Source organism: Stylophora pistillata, chromosome 1 (assembly GCF_964205215.1).
Source record: "Stylophora pistillata chromosome 1, jaStyPist1.2, whole genome shotgun sequence".
In the NCBI taxonomy this organism is placed as follows: domain Eukaryota; kingdom Metazoa; phylum Cnidaria; class Anthozoa; order Scleractinia; family Pocilloporidae; genus Stylophora; species Stylophora pistillata.
Window position 1 is genome coordinate 19,785,595 of NC_142519.1, and position 23,022 is coordinate 19,808,616.

A 23,022-nucleotide genomic window follows, 5' to 3' on the forward strand; every position below is an offset into this window, starting at 1 on the left:
TGTTGGAATATTCCGTTTGTAATGAGTTTGGAGAGTAACACGTAAACTTCTGAGAAAGCTTCTCTCTCTTTAGCTTTACATAAGATTTCAAATGCATGTATATGATTGCACGCGTCAGTGAGTTGCTCATGATAACCCTTGAAAAGCTTCTAAGAATTTGTAATTTGTCAATTTTTTTAAGACCTGATGAATAATTTTCCATTTTTTTACGGCAAACCATAACATATTTATCAAACCAAACTATATTTACCAAACCAAACCATATTTACCAAACCAAACCCCATTTTCGTGTTACCATCAATTTTTTCACTTCTATGATTAACCTCGGAGGACTTAAAGACAGAATATATTTCCAGAGTTTAAAGATTCTTTACGATCTCTTAATTCCTACATAGCCCATTTATTGAAAACCAAGAAGGGAAAACAAACTCAGCTTGTTATTAAGACTACTTTGACTGAGTTTGTTGGCGCAAGTCCATTTTTTCTTTTCATTAATTAACCTATGCTGAGAATTGAGATTCTCGATAGGGGGATGGCTTTTAAAGGTAACCGTTAAAAAATTTGGCCATTTTACGGCTACAGTAAACCCAAAATAATAGAAAATACTTTAAAGGTTAAAGTGCAACTAGATCCAAACTTTTTTTTTCGCTTAACGAAATAAGCGTATTTTTTGGAGTATTTCTGTGCAAAAAAATTTTTATTTGCTCAAATCTTCAATTTTCTGTGCCCAGTCAAAATACGGAAAATCGGACGCCATCTTGCCCCACGACAGAGTTTAAAGAGGAATGGCTCTATCGGGTAATGTGACGTCAAATCGAGAACACGAAAGTCTGCATTTCACACATTTTCACTTCTTTGGGAAGGTTGTAGTCGATGTTGTCCAAAAATATGCCGACTAAGTTTGTTGTAGGAGGATGTAGCAACGTGCGAAATTTGCAAGAGGGTATCGCGCTTCAAATAAAGGTTAAATTTTGTCAATTTTTACGCACAACAACTAAATGTTTTGGCCGTTTGACGGCTACCAGTTAGTAACCCCATTGAGACCTTTGGAATGCGGAACACGACAATAAACGTCTTAAGGCTCAGTTTTTTTTTTTTTTTTTTTTGCCGTTTTACAGCTAAAAGTTAACCCCATTGAGACCCTCAGAATACGGAACACGACATTAAATCTCTACTGTTTCTTAGCAGATCTTAGGTGCTCTAAGAAGACATGCACCACTTTCTCTTTAACAATTTTTAATAACACGACATTAAATCTCCACTGTTTCTTAGCAGATCTTACGTGCTCTAAGAAGATATGCACCGCTTTCTCTTTAACAATTTTTAATAACGCTTTATGTTCAAATCATAAATCTTACGACTCTTTCATCATTGCAGTCGATAATATGCATGGCAAAATTATAGCAAGGTACTAATATAAAATAAATCTTGTTAAGCGGTAGATCTGGCATAATAATCAATTGAAAGTCCTAACTTAGATAAGCAATGCATTCTAGTAAAAAATAAATATCTGCTCATCACCCAGGGAGTGAAGGTTATTTTTTTCTTTTTTCGGTGGAGGGAGGGGGGTTCCCAGGATTTTTATGGGGGGTAAGCACAGACGGGGGAATCGTTGTGGCCACTAGCGTATAAAGGAACACTGTGCAAAGTTGATTGCCAATTAACTGCATATGGGGGGTCGGGGGAGGGATCATAAAAATATTTCAGAGCCAATGGAAGGATCAAGTAAATTTTTTCGTGACACAACCAAGCATGCGCTTACCCCTATTCAATTTTCTAAAATGCCCTTTGCGTTGTTCGTTGGCATAAGCAAACATCTTTGCAATCTTAACAGTTTCGAAAGTGTCCATAATCGATTTGTGACTTACTTCCATTTTTTCCGACACAGTCTAAAATCTCTCAGCCAGCATTCGATTGGGTCCCAACAGACAAAATCAAATCATGTCTAAATTCCTAGACGCGCTGTCTAGTTTGATGGAATTGCTATAGTTGATAAGTCTCTCGAACACAGGCCGGAACTGTTCAAAAAACCTTTTACAACATGTTATTTCGCCAAGCGCGATGCAAATATAAGAATTTGTGAAAAGATCACGAGATGCTTTAGGGATATTTTTGGCAACAAAACTTGGTGGGGGGGATCCCTCCACATTTTTGTTTGGAGGCTTCGACCTTGTGTCCCCCTCCCCTCCTGCTTTGCCGCCTATGCATATAAATTTCATGGCTCCCTTTTGGTGGTGAGTTAACAATAATCTTTTCTTGAAAGGTAATGAAACTAGTCTTAATATGATAGATTATCGGAAAAAATGTTTCCAAGGAATTCCGAGTAACTCGAACATTACGTTAATTTCCTACTAACTTGCAACAAATGTAACCTTATCTATTTCTCTCTTTTGCCAGCAAGATCGTCCATCTTACCGAAATACGATAATATGTAAATCCTCAAAGTTCATGATACTCCAAATAATTACCTAGCACAATTGTGCTTTAAATGTGCTGGCGTTCGCTACATAGATGGAGACGGATAAAGGAGTGGCCTTTGTACATCAACAGGAAAACGCCAGTGCCGCCTTAGCTTCTGTGGTTGCCTCTTGACCCACATGATGATGTGAAAGAATAAACGAAAAAACTGCGACAGGACTATCAAAGACAACAAAAGAAAGAGACATGCCGGTACAACTCCAAGTAAAGCGAGCTCAATCCACTGAAGTACTTCGAACACGCTTTTTATTGGACCACCAATTTCTGTTCCTGAGGATACTAGAGTCGCCTCAGCCAAGCTAGAGGTAGAGATGATGACCAGAGCGATAAGAGAAAATGTTTCGCAAGCGTTGGCCATGGGGTCTCTGAAGGGCCTCTTGTACAGATGATGCAACAGAATGGCCATGCATGCAAAGGTGAGACATAAGAGACGCAACATAGGATCAGCTATGAAGGAATGTAGACACAAGAGAACTAAACGCCGCGCTATTAAAACGCTTTCCCAGTACAATGCCCCTTCGTCGTCTCCGCTAGGTGGTCGAAATGGTTCGTGAAGCACTTCTTTGATTTCTTCAGCTTCTTCAAAGTGTTCATGTGAAGGTTCCTTTTTGATGCAGAATCGAATGGCCCAGTAACATAAGAACGGTAAGGGCAAGAAACAAGCCGCGGTGAGTTCTTTGGTCGATACAATACGTTCGTTTAATTTCTTTGAGCCCCAGAATAGGACGAATATAAAAGGAACGACAAACACCATGATGAAGGAAAGCAGAACATACTGCCACCATTGCCAGCAAAGGATATTCCCGTCTTGAAAAAGACGCCATTCCGATTTCGCTTGGATACAGTTCATCAGATTCAAGGACACTTCTGAAAGCTTTTCATAACCAAGAAGTAAGGTTTCTACTGTAGCTACCAGATACAAGTTGACACCTGAATTGTCAAAGCAACCAATGTAACTCATTGCTTTATGGCTGATGCAAATCATCGAAATACAAGCAATTGTTCCAAAGACTGTCAAACTGGAAAACAGTCGTTTGGTAACTGCTGTGAGCCCAGGAAAAGGACAACCAAATTTTTCGTTCAAAGTCTCAAAATTAAACAGAGATATGAACGGGCGTACAAATGTCACTGTGTTCATCAGATCTTCAGGTGAGGTGGAAATTAGTAGCAATTCTACAGTCTGGTAGAAATAAAAGATCGTTTTCACAAGTGCATGATCAAAGTGCTCTCCACTACAGCGCTGTCCGTCCGAGGAATGCAAAGACTGTGAAGGCTTACGTTCACGACTTTTAGGTCGAAACCACACAGCGTTTCGCCATAACATTTGAAATATACAAGGACGTGTAATGAGAAGGAATGACAAGCAAGCAATGTATAAGAAACTAAAGAACCAAAACCAGTTGTTGTGGCAGTTTTCCTCTTCATAACATTCAGAAGAAAACATGGCCTCAGTATAGCCCTCTATACATTGACCACAGAGGAAGCCATTTCTGTAACCATGGCAACTATTGAAGCTTCCCGGACTTGGTTCGCAATACCCCAGAGGACAAATCTCAAATTTCACGGTTGGTCGATGATCTTCTGGCTCAAGATATCCCCAAAAGTTTGGTTTTGCTTCGATCCCATGAGTGCAGTTGCCTCCATAGGGACAGGGGATGCATTGTTCGTTCGCTGAAGAATCAGGAATGGCGTACACTTGCTGAAGATTATACAATCCGACGGAGCATTTTTTGCAAGTAGGTTGGTATGTATCGTTTATGAGTGAGCCTGAAAGGCTAACATTCGGCGTGTTTAATTCAAGGAAATAACCCAGCGGACACGTTATGTAGGATTGTTTATCAGCATAAAGGCGTATCCCAGATCTCAGAAAAAATACCAGGCTTGCGTCAAACTCAACGTGTGATTTGAAACGACAGTTGATGATATTAACAGTAGAGTTTGAGCTCACCTCAGAATAGACAAAGGCTGATGCAAAGTTATTGCGTGAAGAATGCTCAAATCGACAGCTGTTAAGTGATACTGAACTTTGGTCCTTGATGTGTATGTCTCCACCGAACCCTTCAGTGTTATTAATGAAGGTAACATTCGACAAAGTTGCTAAAGTGTGGGAAAGTGTTATTATTGACCTGAGTGCTTTGTTGAAAGAGAATTTTGTACTTTGAATATTTAACACTGTGCTGCCAGCTACGCCATCTTGCTCCTGTTTCTCGGCAATCTTGGGTGAGTTGGACAGTTCCCCGGATGGATACTTTTCGGAAATTAAAAGTAGATGGACATTATCATCTCCCACGGTATTATATGCAAAGTCTGAATTGCTGATGGTTAAACTTCCTTTTTTAGAATGAAAGAAAATAAAAGAGCAGTTGTTTGAATGAAACTGCATGTAGTTCATTAAGATTGTGATCTCACGTGCTTCAATGTAAATTGCCGCTGCGAGAGAGTTAGCCAAACCCAATGTGCCACTAAATAAACAGTTGTTCATTTGGACGGTGACACTTCTAGGCTGACAATTTTGGTGCTTTTCATTAACTCTGAGTACAAATGATTTCATATCAATCATTGATAGATCCTCAAATGAAATCGAATCAAAACAACCGCGAAGGTTGAAGCCTGGTCCGGCAATGGCAGTAAAATTATTTCTGTTGAAAGCCACTCGTACTCTACCAACTGACGGTGGACTTGAATGGAGGTCTATCAAAGAGTCAGGAAAAGGATTCCGGTAATCATCTCGAAAATTGCAGTGATAAATTTTCAATTCGAAGCCAAGTTGACAATTAAATTTGATAAGTGACTGTGGTCTATTCCGGATGAAATTCGAATGGGCGATCGCAACTGATGTCATATTCGCGTTTTCCCCAGCGTTGACATCTGTAGAAACTGTTATAGCAGAGTTGTCAAAGTTGCTACTCGATACGTTCACGAAGCATGATCTGCCACAGATAAGACTAGCTTGCACAAATAGAGTATTCACAACTTCCAAACGGCAAATGATGGCCCCATAACAGGCAACACCAGATTGAATATGCGCTATCGTAGGGTTAGCAAAGATGCTGTTCACTACGTTCAAAGAGCATCTTAATCCATTACAGGTAAGACCGCCTTGCTCGAATGACGAATTCTTAACTTCTACGTAACATTTCGTTTCTGTTCCTGTTCCTGTGTCTGTAGAAACAATTATAGCGGCTGAGTTGCTAAAGTTGCTATTCCATACGTTCACGAAGCATGATCTGTTACAGATAAGACTAGCTTGCACAAATAGAGTATTCGCAACTTCCAAACGGCAAATGATGGCTCCATAACAGGCAACACTAGACTGAATATGCGCTATCGTAGGGTTAGCAAAGATGCTGTTCACTACGTTCAAAGAGCATATTAATCCGTTACAGGTAAGACCGCCTTGCTCGAATGACGAGTTCTCAACCTCTACGTAACATTTCTTTCCTGTTCCTGTAGAAACTATTATAGCAGAGTTGTTGAAGTTGCTATTCCATACGTTCACGAAGCATGATCTGTTACAGACAAGATTCGCTTGTACAAATAGAGTATTCGCAACTTCCAAGCGGCTAATGATGGCCCCATAACAAGCAACACCAGGCTGAATGTGCGCTATCGAAGGGTTAGCAAAGGTGCTGTTCACTACGTTCAAAGAGCATCTTAATCCGTTGCAGGTAAGACCACCTTGCTCAAATGACGAGTTCTTAACTTCTACGTAACAGCTCGTTTCACTACAGGTAACACCAGATTGAACACGCGCCATCGTAGGGTTAGCAAAGGTGCTGTTCACTACGTTCAAAGAGCATCTTAATCCGTAGCAGGTAAGACCGCCTTGCTCGAATGAAGAGTTCTCAACTTCTACGTAACAGCTCGTTCCACTACAGGTAACACCAGATTGAACACGCGCCATCGTAGGGTTAGCAAAGGTGCTGTTCACTACGTTCAAAGAGCATATTGATCCGTTACAGGTAAGACCGCCTTGCTCGAATGACGAGTTCTCAACTTCTACGTAACATTTCTTTCCTGTTCGTGTAGAAACTATTATAGCAGAGTTGTTGAAGTTGCTAGTCGATACCTTCACGAAGCATGATCTGCTACAAACAAGATTAGCTTGCACAAATAGTGTATTCGCAACTTCCAAGCGGCTAATGATGGCCCCATAACAAGCAACACCAGGCTGAATGTGCGCTATTATAGGGTTAGCAAAGGTGCTGTTCACTACGTTCAAAGAGCATCTTAATCCGTTACAGGTAAGACCGCTTTGCTCGAATGTCGAGTTCTCAACTTCTACGTAACAGCTCGTTCCACTACAGGTAACACCAGATTGAACACGCGCCATCGTAGGGTTAGCAAAGGTGCTGTTCACTACGTTCAAAGAGCATATTGATCCGTTACAGGTAAGACCGCCTTGCTCGAATGACGAGTTCTCAACTTCTACGTAACATTTCTTTCCTGTTCGTGTAGAAACTATTATAGCAGAGTTGTTGAAGTTGCTAGGCGATACCTTCACGAAGCATGATCTGCTACAAACAAGATTAGCTTGCACAAATAGAGTATTCGCAACTTCCAAGCGGCTAATGATGGCCCCATAACAAGCAACACCAGGCTGAATGTGCGCTATTATAGGGTTAGCAAAGGTGCTGTTCACTACGTTCAAAGAGCATCTTAATCCGTTACAGGTAAGACCGCTTTGCTCGAATGTCGAGTTCTCAACTTCTACGTAACAGCTCGTTCCACTACAGGTAACACCAGATTGAACACGCGCCATCGTAGGGTTAGCAAAGGTGCTGTTCACTACGTTCAAAGAGCATATTGATCCGTTACAGGTAAGACCGCCTTGCTCGAATGACGAGTTCTCAACTTCTACGTAACATTTCTTTCCTGTTCGTGTAGAAACTATTATAGCAGAGTTGTTGAAGTTGCTAGTCGATACCTTCACGAAGCATGATCTGCTACAAACAAGATTAGCTTGCACAAATAGTGTATTCGCAACTTCCAAGCGGCTAATGATGGCCCCATAACAAGCAACACCAGGCTGAATGTGCGCTATTATAGGGTTAGCAAAGGTGCTGTTCACTACGTTCAAAGAGCATCTTAATCCGTTACAGGTAAGACCGCTTTGCTCGAATGACGAGTTCTCAACTTCTACGTAACAGCTCGTTCCACTACAGGTAACACCAGATTGAACACGCGCCATCGTAGGGTTAGCAAAGGTGCTGTTCACTACGTTCAAAGAGCATATTGATCCGTTACAGGTAAGACCGCCTTGCTCGAATGACGAGTTCTCAACTTCTACGTAACATTTCTTTCCTGTTCGTGTAGAAACTATTATAGCAGAGCTGTTGAAGTTGCTAGTCGATACCTTCACGAAGCATGATCTGCTACAAACAAGATTAGCTTGCACAAATAGAGTATTCGCAACTTCCAAGCGGCTAATGATGGCCCCATAACAAGCAACACCAGGCTGAATGTGCGCTATTATAGGGTTAGCAAAGGTGCTGTTCACTACGTTCAAAGAGCATCTTAATCCGTTACAGGTAAGACCGCTTTGCTCGAATGACGAGTTCTCAACTTCTACGTAACAGCTCGTTCCACTACAGGTAACACCATATTGAACACTCGCCATCGTAGGGTTAGCGAAGGTGCTGTTCACTACGTTCAAAGAGCATATTGATCCGTTACAGGTAAGACCGCCTTGCTCGAATGACGAGTTCTCAACTTCTACGTAACATTTCTTTCCTGTTCGTGTAGAAACTATTATAGCAGAGCTGTTGAAGTTGCTAGTCGATACCTTCACGAAGCATGATCTGCTACAAACAAGATTAGCTTGCACAAATAGAGTATTCGCAACTTCCAAGCGGCTAATGATGGCCCCATAACAAGCAACACGAGGCTGAATGTGCGCTATTATAGGGTTAGCAAAGGTGCTGTTCACTACGTTCAAAGAGCATCTTAATCCGTTACAGGTAAGACCGCTTTGCTCGAATGACGAGTTCTCAACTTCTACGTAACAGCTCGTTCCACTACAGGTAACACCATATTGAACACTCGCCATCGTAGGGTTAGCGAAGGTGCTGTTCACTACGTTCAAAGAGCACAATCCATTACAGGTAAGACCGCCTTGCTCGAATGACGAGTTCTCAACTTCTACGTAACAGCTCCTTCCAATACAGGTAACACCAGATTGAACAAATGTTAGATTCCCTATAGAAACCATGAATCCTGATTCTCTGTCGAGTCCGTCACTAGTAGAAGGAGAGGGACATAATCCTGAGCTTGTTGTAGAACGCATGCCTGTTCGTCCAGGTGGATTTAGTATGAACCAAATCTCGCACGAGATATGCGCACGCGCAAACCAGCTGGAAATCCTCAAATTCTTTCCAATAATAGTGCGCGTTCCTGGACCACACTTGTAGGGATTATCTCTGGAGTCTGTTCCATCCAAGAAAAGTGATCCACCATCTGTCACCTTGTACAAAGAATATTCCAGTGTCTTACAAGGGATTGTCGGTGGACCACAAAGAAGACTGTCTTCACCTGTGGTGAGAGAAATGTAGATAGGAGAATCCGGAGCCACTGCAACGGAGAATGATTGATGTCGTTAGTTCTCTTCGATAACAGGCGCAAGTTTCAAATTGAAAAACGATATTAAGGTGTAAAATGAGATGCCATGAGCGATAAAACTGTAACGCGCTGGGTAGCATCTCTAAAGTTTTGAGAGGGTTTCACCAATTACTATTAATATCAATCACAGATTACGATGTTTGGGCAACACAGTTTATTGACTAGCAGAAGGAACCGCTAGCGTTAGAGGTCAATAACCTAAACCAGTAGGGGTGGTGTGGGTGGGAAAGCGATGACTGGCTCCATGTTTGGGCAACACAGTTTATTGACTAGCAGGAGACACTAGCGTTAGAGGTCAATAAGCTAAACCAGTAGGGGTGGTGTGGGTGGGAAAGCGATGACTGGCTCCATGTTTGGGCAACACAGTTTATTGACTAGCAGAAGGAGACGCTAGCTTTAGAGGTCAATAAGCTAAACCAGTAGGGGTGGTGTGGGTGGGAAAGCGATGACTGGCTCCATGTTTGGGCAACACAGTTTATTGACCAGCAGAAGGAGACGCTAGCGTTAGAGGTCAATAAGCTAAACCAGTAGGGGTGGTGTGGGCGGGAAAGGGATGACTGGCTCGAAACTGACTTTGCGTTAAGGTGATCTGAAACCCGATACACTGAAACAGCTGAGACTAACTGATTACGGGCGTGTTCTTTGCGGTAATTACCCATCATTACCCAGGGTGATCATTGTACTCATACCGAAAGCTATTAGCGAGCTTTTTCAACCGTTTCGTAACAAAATCAAATATTAGAAAAAGGCTACTAATATGTAGTTTTCATGTTATAATAGAAAATGGCTCTGCAGTGTTCACATTCTGCTTAGGAGTAAGTTCAAGACTTGAACAAACACTTTTTAGTTTCGATAACAAAAAAGCTTCGTTTTGCAAGGAAGATTCAATAAAGTATTCAGATATTGCTACGTTCTGAACCAAATAATTGTTCTTTTCATATAATACAATTAAATTCGATGCTAGCATGAGTGGGTCAGTTGAGAGTTAATCGCGACCGAATGAATCTACAAAAAAGCAGGACTCGATAAGAATATGAATGCTTGTTCACATATACCAACGCAACGGTGATTTCTGGCTACAGAGCGATTCGATACATAAAGTCAAATTGGAGAGAATGAATCTGGAACATATAATCAAACAGAGCCAAATAGAAGAGCAAAGAGTGGAACAAACTGGATCAAGAGATGAGCAAATCATACGTGATTGTAAATAAAATTTAGTGTCGAGCTCTCAGAGGCTGAATTAATAATCCCTTTCAACAATTGCGCTTTCGTGAGCTATTCAGTTTAAACTCTATGTTGCTAAAGATGAGTAATTTACCTGATGAGACAGTCAAGACACAAACCAAAAGATAAATCAGACATCTAGAAAAAATAGCGGGTGCTTGTTTTTCCATCTTGTTGCTGCCACTATTCAGTGATCAGTTTCAGCTGGTAGCTGAGAAATGCGAGACTTAACATTCTCTCTCCCGTCAGACCATGCTAAACGATAGATTATAAATACTTGCCTTATATCGAAACGATGAAACATAATTAATGCATTTTGATCGATTTTCGTTCACTTCAGGGAAAATCAACCATCAAAATTTCAGACCATGTTTCTTTATTTTTACCTTGAGTTACAACTGACAATGATTCCTTGCTTTCCAGGGTGTCCCTGCGACGTTTATATTTCGGTCTCCTTTCTGCATATACAGTGGAAAATACGCCCTTTTCCATTATAATATTGAAATAGCATTGAGCTAAATTTGATATAATTGTCGTTGATATGTTAATAGAATCCATAAGTTCCCATCGAAACTCTTAAACGAAACGCTTTGTAAATAAATGAAATACCACAGGAATTGAAGAAAAATCGGCCTGTAAAAGGAAGATTAAAGGAAAAGAAAGTTTCAGAAACACACCAGGAAGCTAATTTTCAACCTAACTTTGAACGCTCATCTGAATGGAAGCAGACAAGACATGTTTCAGCATTCTTTATTTTTTCATTTAGCAACCTTAGAGGAAAAGGATAATGCCATCTCGTAACAATTTTCCTAATTTGTTTCTTTTAGCATGTTTACACGGAGGGCTTCCAATAAACAGTCAGTGCCAATTAAGATGGCGCTGAACATAAAAAGGGTCATCTTTACAGAGTCTTAATGGGGTGAACCATAAGCTGTAAAACGGCCAAAAAACTTTTAGCCGACAAATTTTACCCGGTGAGTCATGAAAAGTAGTTAACCATCGGAAAAGCTTCTGTCGATAGTAATGGGAAGATAACCGCTAGGCGGAAATTGTAGCCGTAGGAAGAAAGCGAGAAGTCGAAAAGAGACCTTTAAATTATGATGATTAAGAACTTAAACCTATTCCATGACCGCAAACACGACTCTCTCTTTAATTTAAAACGTATTTAATGCCACAAGAAATTACTTAAAGATGTTTCTGGAAAACCACATGTTCCCCTAGACTGGTACAAGGTGAAAAGTGATAAGATCAACATGTATGGGTTAGAGTTGAATGGTACCAGAAATGTTAATCGACATTACGACAACTTTGTGAGAAGCCAGTCTCTTCATCAAGCCACTCAATTTATTGAGGTATGGTGACTGAATCCTTTTTTTTAAGTCGACAATTAGATTATCCGGCCTTTCCATTGATTTACACATAGTTATTATCGTTAATTCTTCAATTTATTTGATAGCTGATAGATACCTTTAATTAAAATGATCATCTTAACAAAAGAAAGCTCGTATGATGCACGATCCTCGCAGTAGATAGCGCTTTTAAGCAATAGCGGAAATCAGACCTGAAAAAAATCAGGTCTGTACGGGATTCGAACCACTGACCTCTGCGATACTAGTGCAGCGCTCTACCAATTGAGCTAACAAGCCAACTGGGAGCAGGCCGTTAAGTTGATTCGTAATAAACCCGTGAAAGTGATAAATCAGATACAATGAAATATATGAACTTCATATATTTCATTGTATCCAAAAGAAAGCTCATCAAGAGTGGAATTCTTTCCATATTTCTCTGATCAGATGGTCAATGATAGTCGATGCTAATCAGATTTGTTTCGGTAAAAATCACGAGGGCACTGCTATTTGGTTTCAAATACGTAACGCTGAGGTGGAAGTATAATTGTTTACAGAAGAATAAGAGTTTGTACCGCACTCGAAACACTTTGGTGCGTTTTCGCCGTTCAATCTCCTTAAAAGGACTATGTCTTTTCTGGGATTTAGTGTCTTCCTATCCTAATTACGGAAGATTGAGAGAGAATATCCCCTCTGAACAATTTTCCCAACTTGACTTCATTTTGATTTTCAGATGGCGATGAAGAACATGCTTTTTGTTTGCGTGTCACTTCTGGCGCTCAGTGTTGAAGTTTTCTGTCAGTCACAGGTAAAAAGAAATTCGTTGATGTGACGAGCATGAGCTTTTCTTGACTTCATTAGCAAGGGTAACATTATTTTTCGTTATCATACCAAAATCAAACTTTGGAGATAAAATAAAAAGTCTAGGTAAATCCAATATTTTTTATCCGATCCTCGTACCTTGATATGCACCTTTTGAAGGACAAAAAGCTCTATTATCCAGTTTTACTCTGTAAAATTGAAAAATTTCTTCTGAAGCCATCTTCTATTACATTTTAGTTTCTTCGCTGGTGTGTGGCAGAGAACGGTATCTGCCATCGTGACAGAGAGTGCTGTGATAAAATGACTTGTAGCGACCATTTTGGGGTCGGTAAGTGTTTACCACTGATATCGTCAGCCCCAGTTCCCTCAACATGGCCTCAGACAGGTTCTCAGACTGGGCCTCAGACATGGCCCTGCACACACACCTGGCTACCTCTGTACCCTCCTTGGTGCGTGCCGATCAAGAAAAAGAAGAAGAACAAGAAGAAGAAAACCAAGATTTTCATTAGAGTTTGTGGGGATCTCATGGGAATGGATGTTAAGGCCAAGAAAAAGGACAGTTTATTAAAACGAATGACATGCAAAGAGATGAAAGAAACGTATGAAACAAGGAGAAAATGAACCAAAATTAACTTCCCATCAAATTCTTTGAAAACCAAAAACAGCCAATCGTTTCACCTAATAATGTCAGGCTCGAACCAGAGTTTTGTCGCCTCCATGCAGTGGAAACTAAAACGGTGAACGCCCTTGATTTTGCATTTCGTTCAAAAAAACCAGACGAAGTGCAATAGAATGTTCAATACCTGGCGTTACTTTGTATGGGAATATAACTGAGACGATACCAGTTGTGAAAAGCCGTTTGATACCAATGGGAATAAAAGTTAAGACGTTGATCTGATGTAACAGCCCCAGCTATTCATTAGTTACGGTTTGTTTGATAATTCTTCTTTGATGGGAATCGGAGAAAATACAAATGAGAAAGTGTCTCATGTACAGTAGAATTAATAAATAAGTAAAAAGAAAACGATAAAAAGAATTGGTGGCAAAGAATAGTAATGCAGTGGTTAGTGGTTTATACAGCATTATTGAGTAAGCGGTTACTTTTAATTAAACACGAAGGCGCGCTATATAAGGAAGTCTTCCCTGGGAAGACCTAGGCTCATTTGTCACTCACCGTTGACATGTGCGGGTCAATTTCAAATGCTGGTAAACGAACAAAAGGAGCTAATGAGATATCTATTGTTTACTTCCTCCAGCATGGTGGCATGAGGTAACGTGCGAACCACCTACTTCGATCTCAAAGTTACCGCCACAAATAAAGACAGTTTCCATTGGAGAAAGGAAATACAAGTCTCAAAAATTCTTGTATTGTGATGAAGACATAAAACAATTTTGAGGAATACGCCCGCTGTTCACTGCTTTGGAGTAGCTGTAACTCAAGCTGACTTGACTCTAAGTGTTCTACATCACACGACGGTTGATTGAAAAATGGTCCAGTGGGACATAAGGCTCCTTTTCTAGGACGCCTTCGCGTTTAAACAAAGTTGTGCGAACAGCTCATCATTCCAAAGTTATGCCTTGGAAAGTTGGATTGTCCGATTATTGATATGCTCTTCATCGGACACAAGAAACTCCAATTTATTTTATGATCATTAGCACCCTCTCCACGGTGCATTGCGATTTTAATCACATGCACCTCGACTTTCGTACCCTTTTCATGATAACAAGCCCGCATAATATGACTTACACGAATTTCAGGTCATGGAGTCACCGATCATCATCATCTTCAACTGCTTTTTAAATGAGAATCCCTTTTGTAAGAATAGTAAATATTCTGGAATTTGAACTTGTGGAGAATTTCAATATATTGTTCATAAAAAAAGAATAGGTTTTTCTTTCAAAAAGGTAAGTGCAAAGGAGCGTACTGAAGACTTATAAGCATAGGCACTTTTGTAGTCACCTAAAGGAACTAAGTAACCTTCTGGATTGAGGTTGTTGTGCTCCCTGGATCTTTTATTTTTCAGTCACTTATTTCTGATCAGACTGATTGCCTTATTCTGATCAGATTGATTGCCTTATTCTTTCTTAAAAAGTATGCTGAAATCACTCGTTGAAACTGTTGCAAAGCGGCAACTTATTTAAGGAGGCCGTTATTGACACAACGGCCCTGGTAACCTGAACAGTTTTGCCAAAGATTTGAAACATCCAACCACTTCTCGATTACTCTGTCAGATAAAAATTGCGTGGATGCTGATTGGTTCAACGTGACTCAATCGCCTGTTGAAACTGGTGGAAAAAATCGGGCTTCTTCTGAATCGGGATTCTTTCCGTGGAGATGAAAACTCAAACATATACACGGCAAAGTTTTCTGTGCGGCTAAGTCAAAAAGGTATGACAAGTGTTTTTATCAAGTAACGTTCGTCAATACACAATTAAATCGTCACTTTATTGTACATTATTTACATATTAATTGTAGAACATACCACTGTGGTACAATGCCATTACAATCCGTATAAGATAACCAACCACCAAGATTGGTGCGGAAGACAAATATTTGCAAAAACTTCTTAGTCATCGTCACCGACATAAAACGCCATAACGTTTCCAGGGAGTGCATAATTGTTCTGAACCGCAATATCACTGCGAAATCGTACGAAAAACGAACTGCATGTCAAACTCACCTGTTCTGGTCAAAGCTTAAAGAAGTAGTAAGAAATAAAAAGGATTTTAAATTATATAAAAGTTGATGATATTTTAAATATTCCGCTCAGGAATACGGAGAAAAACAGACGGAACTCTTATAACTATGTTCAATCAAGAGGATCGCGGTTGGTCAAGCGTTTCGCTGCCAATCTTTGAAATTGGTCAGAAAGAATCACATGACTACAAAGCTCTCATGAGCAAATACAGAAAGAGAGCAGTCTGAGAACGACTCACCTCTGCTTGTAGGTGGCCTGGTGATGCAAACTGGCGCCTCACTTCCTTCATTTGCAACTGAAATATTTCAGTGAAGTTTGAAACGATTACTGTTGTTGTTGGAATTCCGTTTGTATTGAGTTTGGAGAGTAACACGTAAACTTCTGAGAAAGCTTCTCTCTCTTTAGCTTTACATGGGATTTCAAATACATGCATATAATTGCACGCATCAGTGAGTTCCTCATGATAACCCTTGAAAAGCTTCTAAGGGTTTTAAAGTTTGTCAATTTTTTTAAGGCCTGACGAATAAATTTCCATTTTTTTATGGCAAACCATAACATATTTACCAAACCAAACCATATTTACCAAACCAAAACCACATTTTCGTTTCACCATCAATTTTTTCAGTTCTATGATTAACCTCGTAGGACTTGAAGACAGAAAATATTTCCAGAATTTAAAGATTCTTTGCTATCTCTTAATTCGTACATAGCCCATTTGTTGAAAACCAAGAAAGGAAAACAAACTGAGCTTGTTATTAAGACTACTTTTGGCTGAGTTTGTTGGCGCAAGTCCATTTTTTTTCATTAATTAATCTACGCTGGGAATTGAGGTTCTCAAGAGGGGGATGGCTTTGAAAGGTAACGGTTAACAAATTTTAGCCATTTTACGGCTACAGTAAACCCAAAATGATAGAAAATACTTTAAAGGTTAAACTCTTAAATAAAAGTTAAAGTTTGTCAATTTTTAGGCCTAACAGCTAAATGTTTTGGCCATTTTACGGCTAACAGTTGGCAACCCCATCATTGAGACCCTTGGAATGCGGAACACGACAATAAACGCCTAACGGCTCAATTTTTGAGCCGTTTTACAGCTAAAGGTTAACCCCATTGAGACCCTCAGAACACTGAACACGACATTAAATCTCCACTGTTTCTTAGCAAATCTTAGGTGCTCTAAGAAGACATGTACCACTTTCTCTTTAACAATTTCTAATAACGCTTTGTGTCCAAATCATTAATCTTTCGACTCTTTCATCATTACAGTCGATAATATGGGAAATTTATTGCAAGGTACTAATAAAAAATTAATCTTTCTACAGGTAGATCTGGTACAGTAATCAATTGAAAGTCCTAACATAGATAATCAATGCATTGTAGTAAAAAATAAACATCGGCTCATCACCCGGGGAGTGAAGGATTTTTTTTTTTTTTTTTTTGGTGGGGGGAGGGGGATTCACAAGGTTTTTATGGGGGTAAGCATAGACGGGGGAATAGTTGTGGCCACTAGCGTATAAAGGGAAACTGTGCAAAGTTGACTGCCAATTAACTGCATATGGGGGGTCGGGGGAGGGATCATAAAAATATTTCAGAGCCTATGGAAGGACCAAGTAAATTTTCTCGTCACACAACCAAGCATGCGCTTACCCCTACTCAAGTTTCCAAAATGCCCTTTGCGTTGTTCGTTGGCACAAGCAAACATCTTTGATATCTTAACAGTTTCGAAAGTGTCCGTAATCGATTTGTGACTTCTTTCATTTTTTTCCGGCACAGTCTAAAATCTCTCAGCCAGCATTCGATTGGGTCCCGATAGACAAAATCAATTCATGTCTAATTTCCTAGGCGCGCTGTCTAGTTTGATGGAATTGCTACAGTTGATAAGTTTCTCGAACACAGGCTGGAGCTGTTCAAAAAAGCTTTTATAACATATTATTCCGCCAAGCGCGATGTAAATATAAGAGTTTGTGAAAAGATCACGAGATACGTTAGGGATATTTTTGGCACCAAAACATAAAAGGGGGCTGCCCCCCACATTTTTGTTTGGAGGCTTCGACCTTGTGTCCCCCTCTCCTCCTGGTTCGCCGCCTATGCATATAAATTTCATGGCTCCCTTTTGGTGGTGAGTTAACAATAATCTTTTCTTGAAAGGTAATGAAACTAATCTTAATATGACAGATTATCGGAAAAAAATGTTTCCAAGGAATACCGGGCAGGTCGAACATTACGTTAATTTCCTGCTAACTCACAAGAAACGTAACCTTGTCTATTTTTCTCTTTTGCCAGCAAGATTGTCCATCTTACCGAAATACGATAAGATGTAAATCCTCAAAGTTCATAATACTCCAAACAATTACTTAGTACAAATGTGCTGTGAATGTACTGACGTTCGCTACATAGATGAAGACAGATAAAGGAGTGGCCTTTGTACATCAACAGGAAAATGCCAGTGCCGCCTTAGCCTCTGTGGTTGCCTCTTGTCGCACATGATGACGTGAAAGAATAAACGAAAAAACTGCGACAGGACCATAAAAGACAACAAAAGAAGGAGACATGCTGGTACAACTCCAAGTAAAGCGAGCTCAATCCACTGAAGTACTTCGAACACGCTTTTTATTGGACCACCGATTTCTGTTCCTGCGGATACTAGAGTCGCCTCAGCCAAGTTAGAGGTAGAGATGATGACCAGAGCGATAAGAGAAAATGTTTCGCAAGCGTTGGCCATGGGGTCTCTGAAGGGCCTCTTGTACAGATGATGCAACAGAATGGCCATGCATGCAAAGGTGAGACATAAGAGACGCAACATAGGATCAGCTATGAAGGAATGTAGACACAAGAGAACTAAACGCCGCGCTATTAAAACGCTTTCCCAGTACAATGCCCCTTCGTCGTCTCCGCTAGGTGGTCGAAATGGTTCGTGAAGCACTTCTTTGATTTCTTCAGCTTCTTCAAAGTGTTCATGTGAAGGTTCCTTTTTGATGCAGAATCGAATGGCCCAGTAACATAAGAACGGTAAGGGCAAGAAACAAGCCGCGGTGAGTTCTTTGGTCGACACAAGGTGTTCGTTCAATTTCTTTGAACCCCAGAATAGGACGAAAATAAAAGGAACGACGAACACCACGATGAAGGAAAGCATAGCATGCTGCCACCATTGCCAGCAAAGGATGTTCCCATCTTGAAAAAGATGCCATTCTGATTTCACTTGGATACAGTTCATCAGATTTAAGGACACATCTGAAAGCTTTTCATAACCAAGAAGTAAGGTTTCTACTGTAGCTGCCAGATATAGATTGACACCTGGATGGTCAAGGCAACCAAAGTAACTCATTGTTTTATGACTGATGCAAATCATCGAAATACAAGCAATTGTTCCAAAGACTGTCAAACTGGAAAACAGTCGTTTTGTAACTGCTGTGAGCCCAGGAAAAGGGCAACCAAATTCTTCGTTCATAATCTCAAAATTGAATAGAGATATGAACGGGCGTACAAATGTCACTGTGTTCATCAGACCTTCAGGTGAGGTGGAAATTAGAAGCAATTCTACAGTCTGGTAGAAATAAAAGATCGTTTTCACAAGTGCATGATCAAAGTGCTTGCCAATACAGTGCTCCCCTTCCGCGGAGTGTAAAGACTGTGAAGACTGACGTTCATGATTTTTAGGTCGAAACCACACAGCATTCCGCCATAATATTTGAAATATACAAGGACGTGTAATGAGAAGGAATGACAAGCAAGCAACGTATAAGAAACTAAAGAACCAAAACCAGTTGTTGTGGCAGTTTTCCTCTTCTTGACATTCAGAAGAAAACATCGCTTCAGTGTAGCCTTCTCTGCATTGACCACAGAGGAAGCCATTTCTGTAACCATGGCAACTATTGAAGCTTCCTGGACTTGGTTCGCAATATCCCAGAGGACAAATCTCAAATTTCACGGTTGGTCGATGATCTTCTGGCTCAAGATATCCCCAAAAGTTTGGTTTTGCTTCGATCCCATGAGTGCAGTTGCCTCCATAGGGACAGGGGATGCATTTTTCGTTCACTGAAGAATCAGGAATTACGTACACTCGCTGAAGATTATATAATCCGACGGAGCATTTTTTGCAAGTAGGATTGTATGTATCTTCTGTGGGTGAGCCTGAAAGGCTAACATTAGGCGGGTTTAATTCAAGGAAATAACCCAGCGGACACGTTATGTTGGATTGTTTATCAGCATAGAGGCGTATCCCAGATCTCAGAAAAAATATTATGCTTGCATCAACCTCAACGTCTGATTTGAAACGACAGTTGGTGATATTAACAGTAGCGTTTGAGTTCACCTCAGAATAGACAAAGGCTGATGCAAAGTAATGGTGTGAATAACGCTCAAATTGACAGCTGCTGAGTGACACCAAACTTTGATCCTTGATGCGTATGTCTCCACCGAGCCCATCAACAGTATTATTAATGAAGGTAACATTCGAGAAAGTTGCTGAAGTTTGGGAAAGTGTTATTACCGAGCTGGGTACTATGTTTAAAGAGAATTTGGTGTTTTGAATATTCAACACCATGCTGCCAACCACGCTATCTCGCTCCTGTTTTTTAATCTCGGGTGAGTTAGTCAGTTTCTCGAATTTATATTTTTTGGAAAATAAAAGTGGATAGACATTGTCGCAATCTCTTATGGAATTATATGCAAAGTCTGAATTGTTGATGGTTAAACTTCCTTTTTTCGAAGAAAATAAAATCAAAGAGCGGTTGTTAAAATGAAACTGCATGTAGTTCATTAAGATTGTAACCTCACGTGCTTCAATGTCAATTACAGCTGTATGAGGGTTAACAGACTGCAATGTGCCATTAAATAAACAGTTGTTCATGTGGACTGTGACATTTCTAGGCTGACAGTTATGGTGCGTGTCATCAACTTTGATTGCAAATGACTTCATGCCAATCATTGACATATCCACAAATGAAATCGAGTCAAAACAACCGCGAAGGTTAAAGGCTGGTCCGGCGATGGCAGTGAAATTATTTCTGTCGAAAGCCACCCGTACTCTATCAACTGACGGTGGACTTGAATGGAGGTCTACTAAAGTGTCAGGATCAGAAAGCCAGTGATCATCTCGAAAATTGCATTGATAAATTTTCAGTTCGAAGCCAAGGTGACAATGAAATTTGATAAGTGACTGTGATCTATTCCGAATGAAATTCGAATGGGCGATCGCGATTGATGTCATATTCGCGTCTTTCCCAGCGTTGACATTTCTAGAAACTGTTACAGTAGAGTCGTTAAAGTTGCTATTCGATACCTTCATGAAGCATGATCCGTTACAGATAAGACTAGCTTGCACAAATAGAGTATTCGCAACTTCCAAACAGCAACCGATGGCCCCATAACAGAAAACACCAAACTGAACATGCGCCCTCGTAGGGTTAGCAAACGTGCTGTTCCCTACGTTTAAAGAGCATAATCCCATACAGGTAAGACCACCTTGCTCGAACAACGAGTGCTCAACTTCTACGTAACATTTTGTTTCACTACAGGCAACCGTGACACCAGATTGAACAAATGATAGATCCCTTATGGTAACCGTGAGTCCTGATTTTGTCTCGAGTCCGTCATTAGTAAAAGGAGAGGGATATGATCTTGAGCTTGATGTAGCACGCATGCCCGTTCGTCCAGGTAGAGTTAGTTTGAACCTAATCTCGCAAGAGATATGCGCACGCGCAAACCAGCTGGAGATCGTTAAACTCTTTGCAACACTGGTGCTGTTTCCTGGACCGCACCTGTAGGGATTATCTTGGGAGTCTGTTCCATTCAAGAAAAGTGATCCACCATCTGTAACCCTTTCCAAAGAATGTTCTAGTGTCTTACAAGGGACTTTCAGTTGGCCACAACGACGACTGTCTTTCCCTGTGGTGAGAGAAACGTAGATAGGAGAATCCGTAGCCACTGCAATGTAGAATAATTGATTTCGTTAGTTCTCTTCGATAACAGGCGCAAGTTGTACATTGAAAAACGAGATTAAGGTGTAAAATGAGGTGCCATTAGCGATGAAACCGTAACGCGCAGAGTAGCATTCCTAAATTAAGCTTTGAGAGGGTTTCACTAATTACTATTAATATCAAACACAGATTACGATGTTTGGGCAACACAGTTAATTTATTGACTAGCAGAACGAGACGCTAGCGTTAGAGGTCAATAAGCTAAACCAGTAGGGGTGGTGTGGGTGGGAAAGCGATGACTAGCTCGAAACTGACTATGCGTTAAGGCGATCTGAAACCCGATATATTGAAACAGCTGAGACTAACTGATTACGGGCGTGTTCTTTGCGGTAATTACCTATCATCACCCAGGGTGATCATCGTACTCATACCGAAAGCGATTAGCGAGCTCTTTCAGTCGTTTCGTTACACTGACCAAATATTAGAAATAGGCTACTAGTTCATGTTATGATAAAAAATGGCTCTGCAAAGTTCACATTCTGCTCGGAAGTAAGTTCAAGACTTTAACAAATACTTTTCAGTTTCGGAAACAAAAAAGCTTCGTTTTGCAAGGAAGATCCAATAAAGTATTCAGCCATTGCTACGTTCTGGACCAAATAACTGTTGTTCTCAGATAAAACAATAAAATTCGATGCTAGCATGAGTGGGTCTGTTGGGGGTTGATCGCGACCGAATGAATCTACAAAAAAGCGGGACTCGATAAGAATATGAATGCTTGTTCACAAATACCAAACGCCACGGTGATTTAGAAGAAGAAGAAGAAGAAAACTTTATTTAACGATGGTAAAATATATTGATTACTGGTCACCCAGTAGTTTTCATAATGGCCCTCCTACAATTTAAAGTAATAAAACGTATCGATCAAATTAATTAACTATCAGAGAATAATCTACTAACTAAATTTTAAATAATGAACATCTAATAATACGATATTAATTATTTGACTGCTAATAAAACTAGAAGGTTTTACAAATCTTAAAATGATCAATAAAGAAATTCTTATTACGATAGAGTTTAAATAAGTAATTTTTAAAATTTGTATGGGAGAGTGACCTAAGTTTTGGATCGAGAGTGTTCCACAAACGACAAGCGGTTGAGTGAAACGTTCTGTGGCCAGAGTTCCTTTTACAAGCTGGTGTTGTTAGCTGGTTACAGAGAGATTTGATACATAAAGCCAAATTAGAGAGAAGAAATCTGGAACATATAATCAAACAGGGGCAAATACAAGAGCAAAGAATAGAACAAAGTGGATCAACAGATGAACAAATCATCCATGATTGTAAACAAAATTCAGTTTCGAGTTTCCAGAGGCTGAATTGGTAATACTTTCTAACAATTGCGCTTTCGTGAGCTATTCAGTTTAAACTCAATGTCGCCAAAGATAAGTAATTTACCTGATGAGACAGTCAAGACACAGACCAAAAGATAAATGAGACATCTAGAAACAATAGCGGGTGCTTGTTTTTCCATCTTGTTGCTGCCACGTACTGCTCAGGGATCAGTTTCAGTTGGTAGCTGAGAGGTGCGAGTCTTGAACCTTCTCTCTTCACAATAAGCTGAACGATAGATTAGAAGTACTTGCCTTATATGGAAACGATGAACAAAATTAATGCATTTTGATCGATTTTCGTTTACTTCAGGAAAAATCAACCATCAAAATTTCAGACCATGTTTCTTTTAATTTTACCTTGAGATACAATTGACAATAATTCCATGCTTCCCGGGGTATCCTTGCGACGTCTTTATTTCGGTCTCCTTTCTGCATATAGAGTGGAAAGTATGCCTTTGCCATTACCATATTGAAATAGTATTGAGCTGAATTTGATATAATTGTCGTTGATATGCTAATAGAGTCCA

At 40.1% G+C, this 23,022-nt stretch overlaps 4 protein-coding genes across 4 annotated transcripts; 1 reads left to right on the forward strand and 3 right to left on the reverse strand.

Moving 5' to 3' along the window:
• Positions 1-1,535: 1,535 nt before the first annotated feature.
• LOC148741585 (uncharacterized) lies at positions 1,536-8,022 on the reverse strand. The gene has a single exon (XM_088742745.1). It carries the CDS (start codon positions 7,667-7,669, stop codon positions 2,504-2,506), a length of 5,166 nt encoding a protein of 1,721 aa, XP_088598871.1. The 5' UTR covers positions 7,670-8,022; the 3' UTR covers positions 1,536-2,503.
• Positions 7,824-10,540, reverse strand: LOC148741586 (uncharacterized). Its single transcript, XM_088734429.1, has 3 exons — positions 10,418-10,540; positions 7,982-9,048; positions 7,824-7,853 (listed from the first exon to the last, which is right to left on the reverse strand). Exons 1-3 carry the CDS (start codon positions 10,491-10,493, stop codon positions 7,824-7,826), a joined length of 1,173 nt encoding a protein of 390 aa, XP_088590555.1. The 5' UTR covers positions 10,494-10,540.
• A 338-nt stretch (positions 10,541-10,878) lies between these two features.
• LOC148741587 (uncharacterized) lies at positions 10,879-14,294 on the forward strand. The gene is made up of 3 exons (XM_088735267.1): positions 10,879-11,675; positions 12,403-12,477; positions 12,729-14,294. The coding sequence occupies exons 1-3, from the start codon at positions 11,577-11,579 to the stop codon at positions 13,110-13,112; spliced, it is 558 nt and encodes a 185-aa protein (XP_088591393.1). The 5' UTR covers positions 10,879-11,576; the 3' UTR covers positions 13,113-14,294.
• Positions 14,295-16,452: 2,158 nt separating this feature from the next.
• Positions 16,453-22,925, reverse strand: LOC111337534 (uncharacterized). Its single transcript, XM_022943863.2, has 3 exons — positions 22,853-22,925; positions 22,560-22,747; positions 16,453-21,112 (listed from the first exon to the last, which is right to left on the reverse strand). The coding sequence occupies exons 2-3, from the start codon at positions 22,633-22,635 to the stop codon at positions 17,577-17,579; spliced, it is 3,612 nt and encodes a 1,203-aa protein (XP_022799598.2). The 5' UTR covers positions 22,636-22,747; positions 22,853-22,925; the 3' UTR covers positions 16,453-17,576.
• Positions 22,926-23,022: the final 97 nt, after the last annotated feature.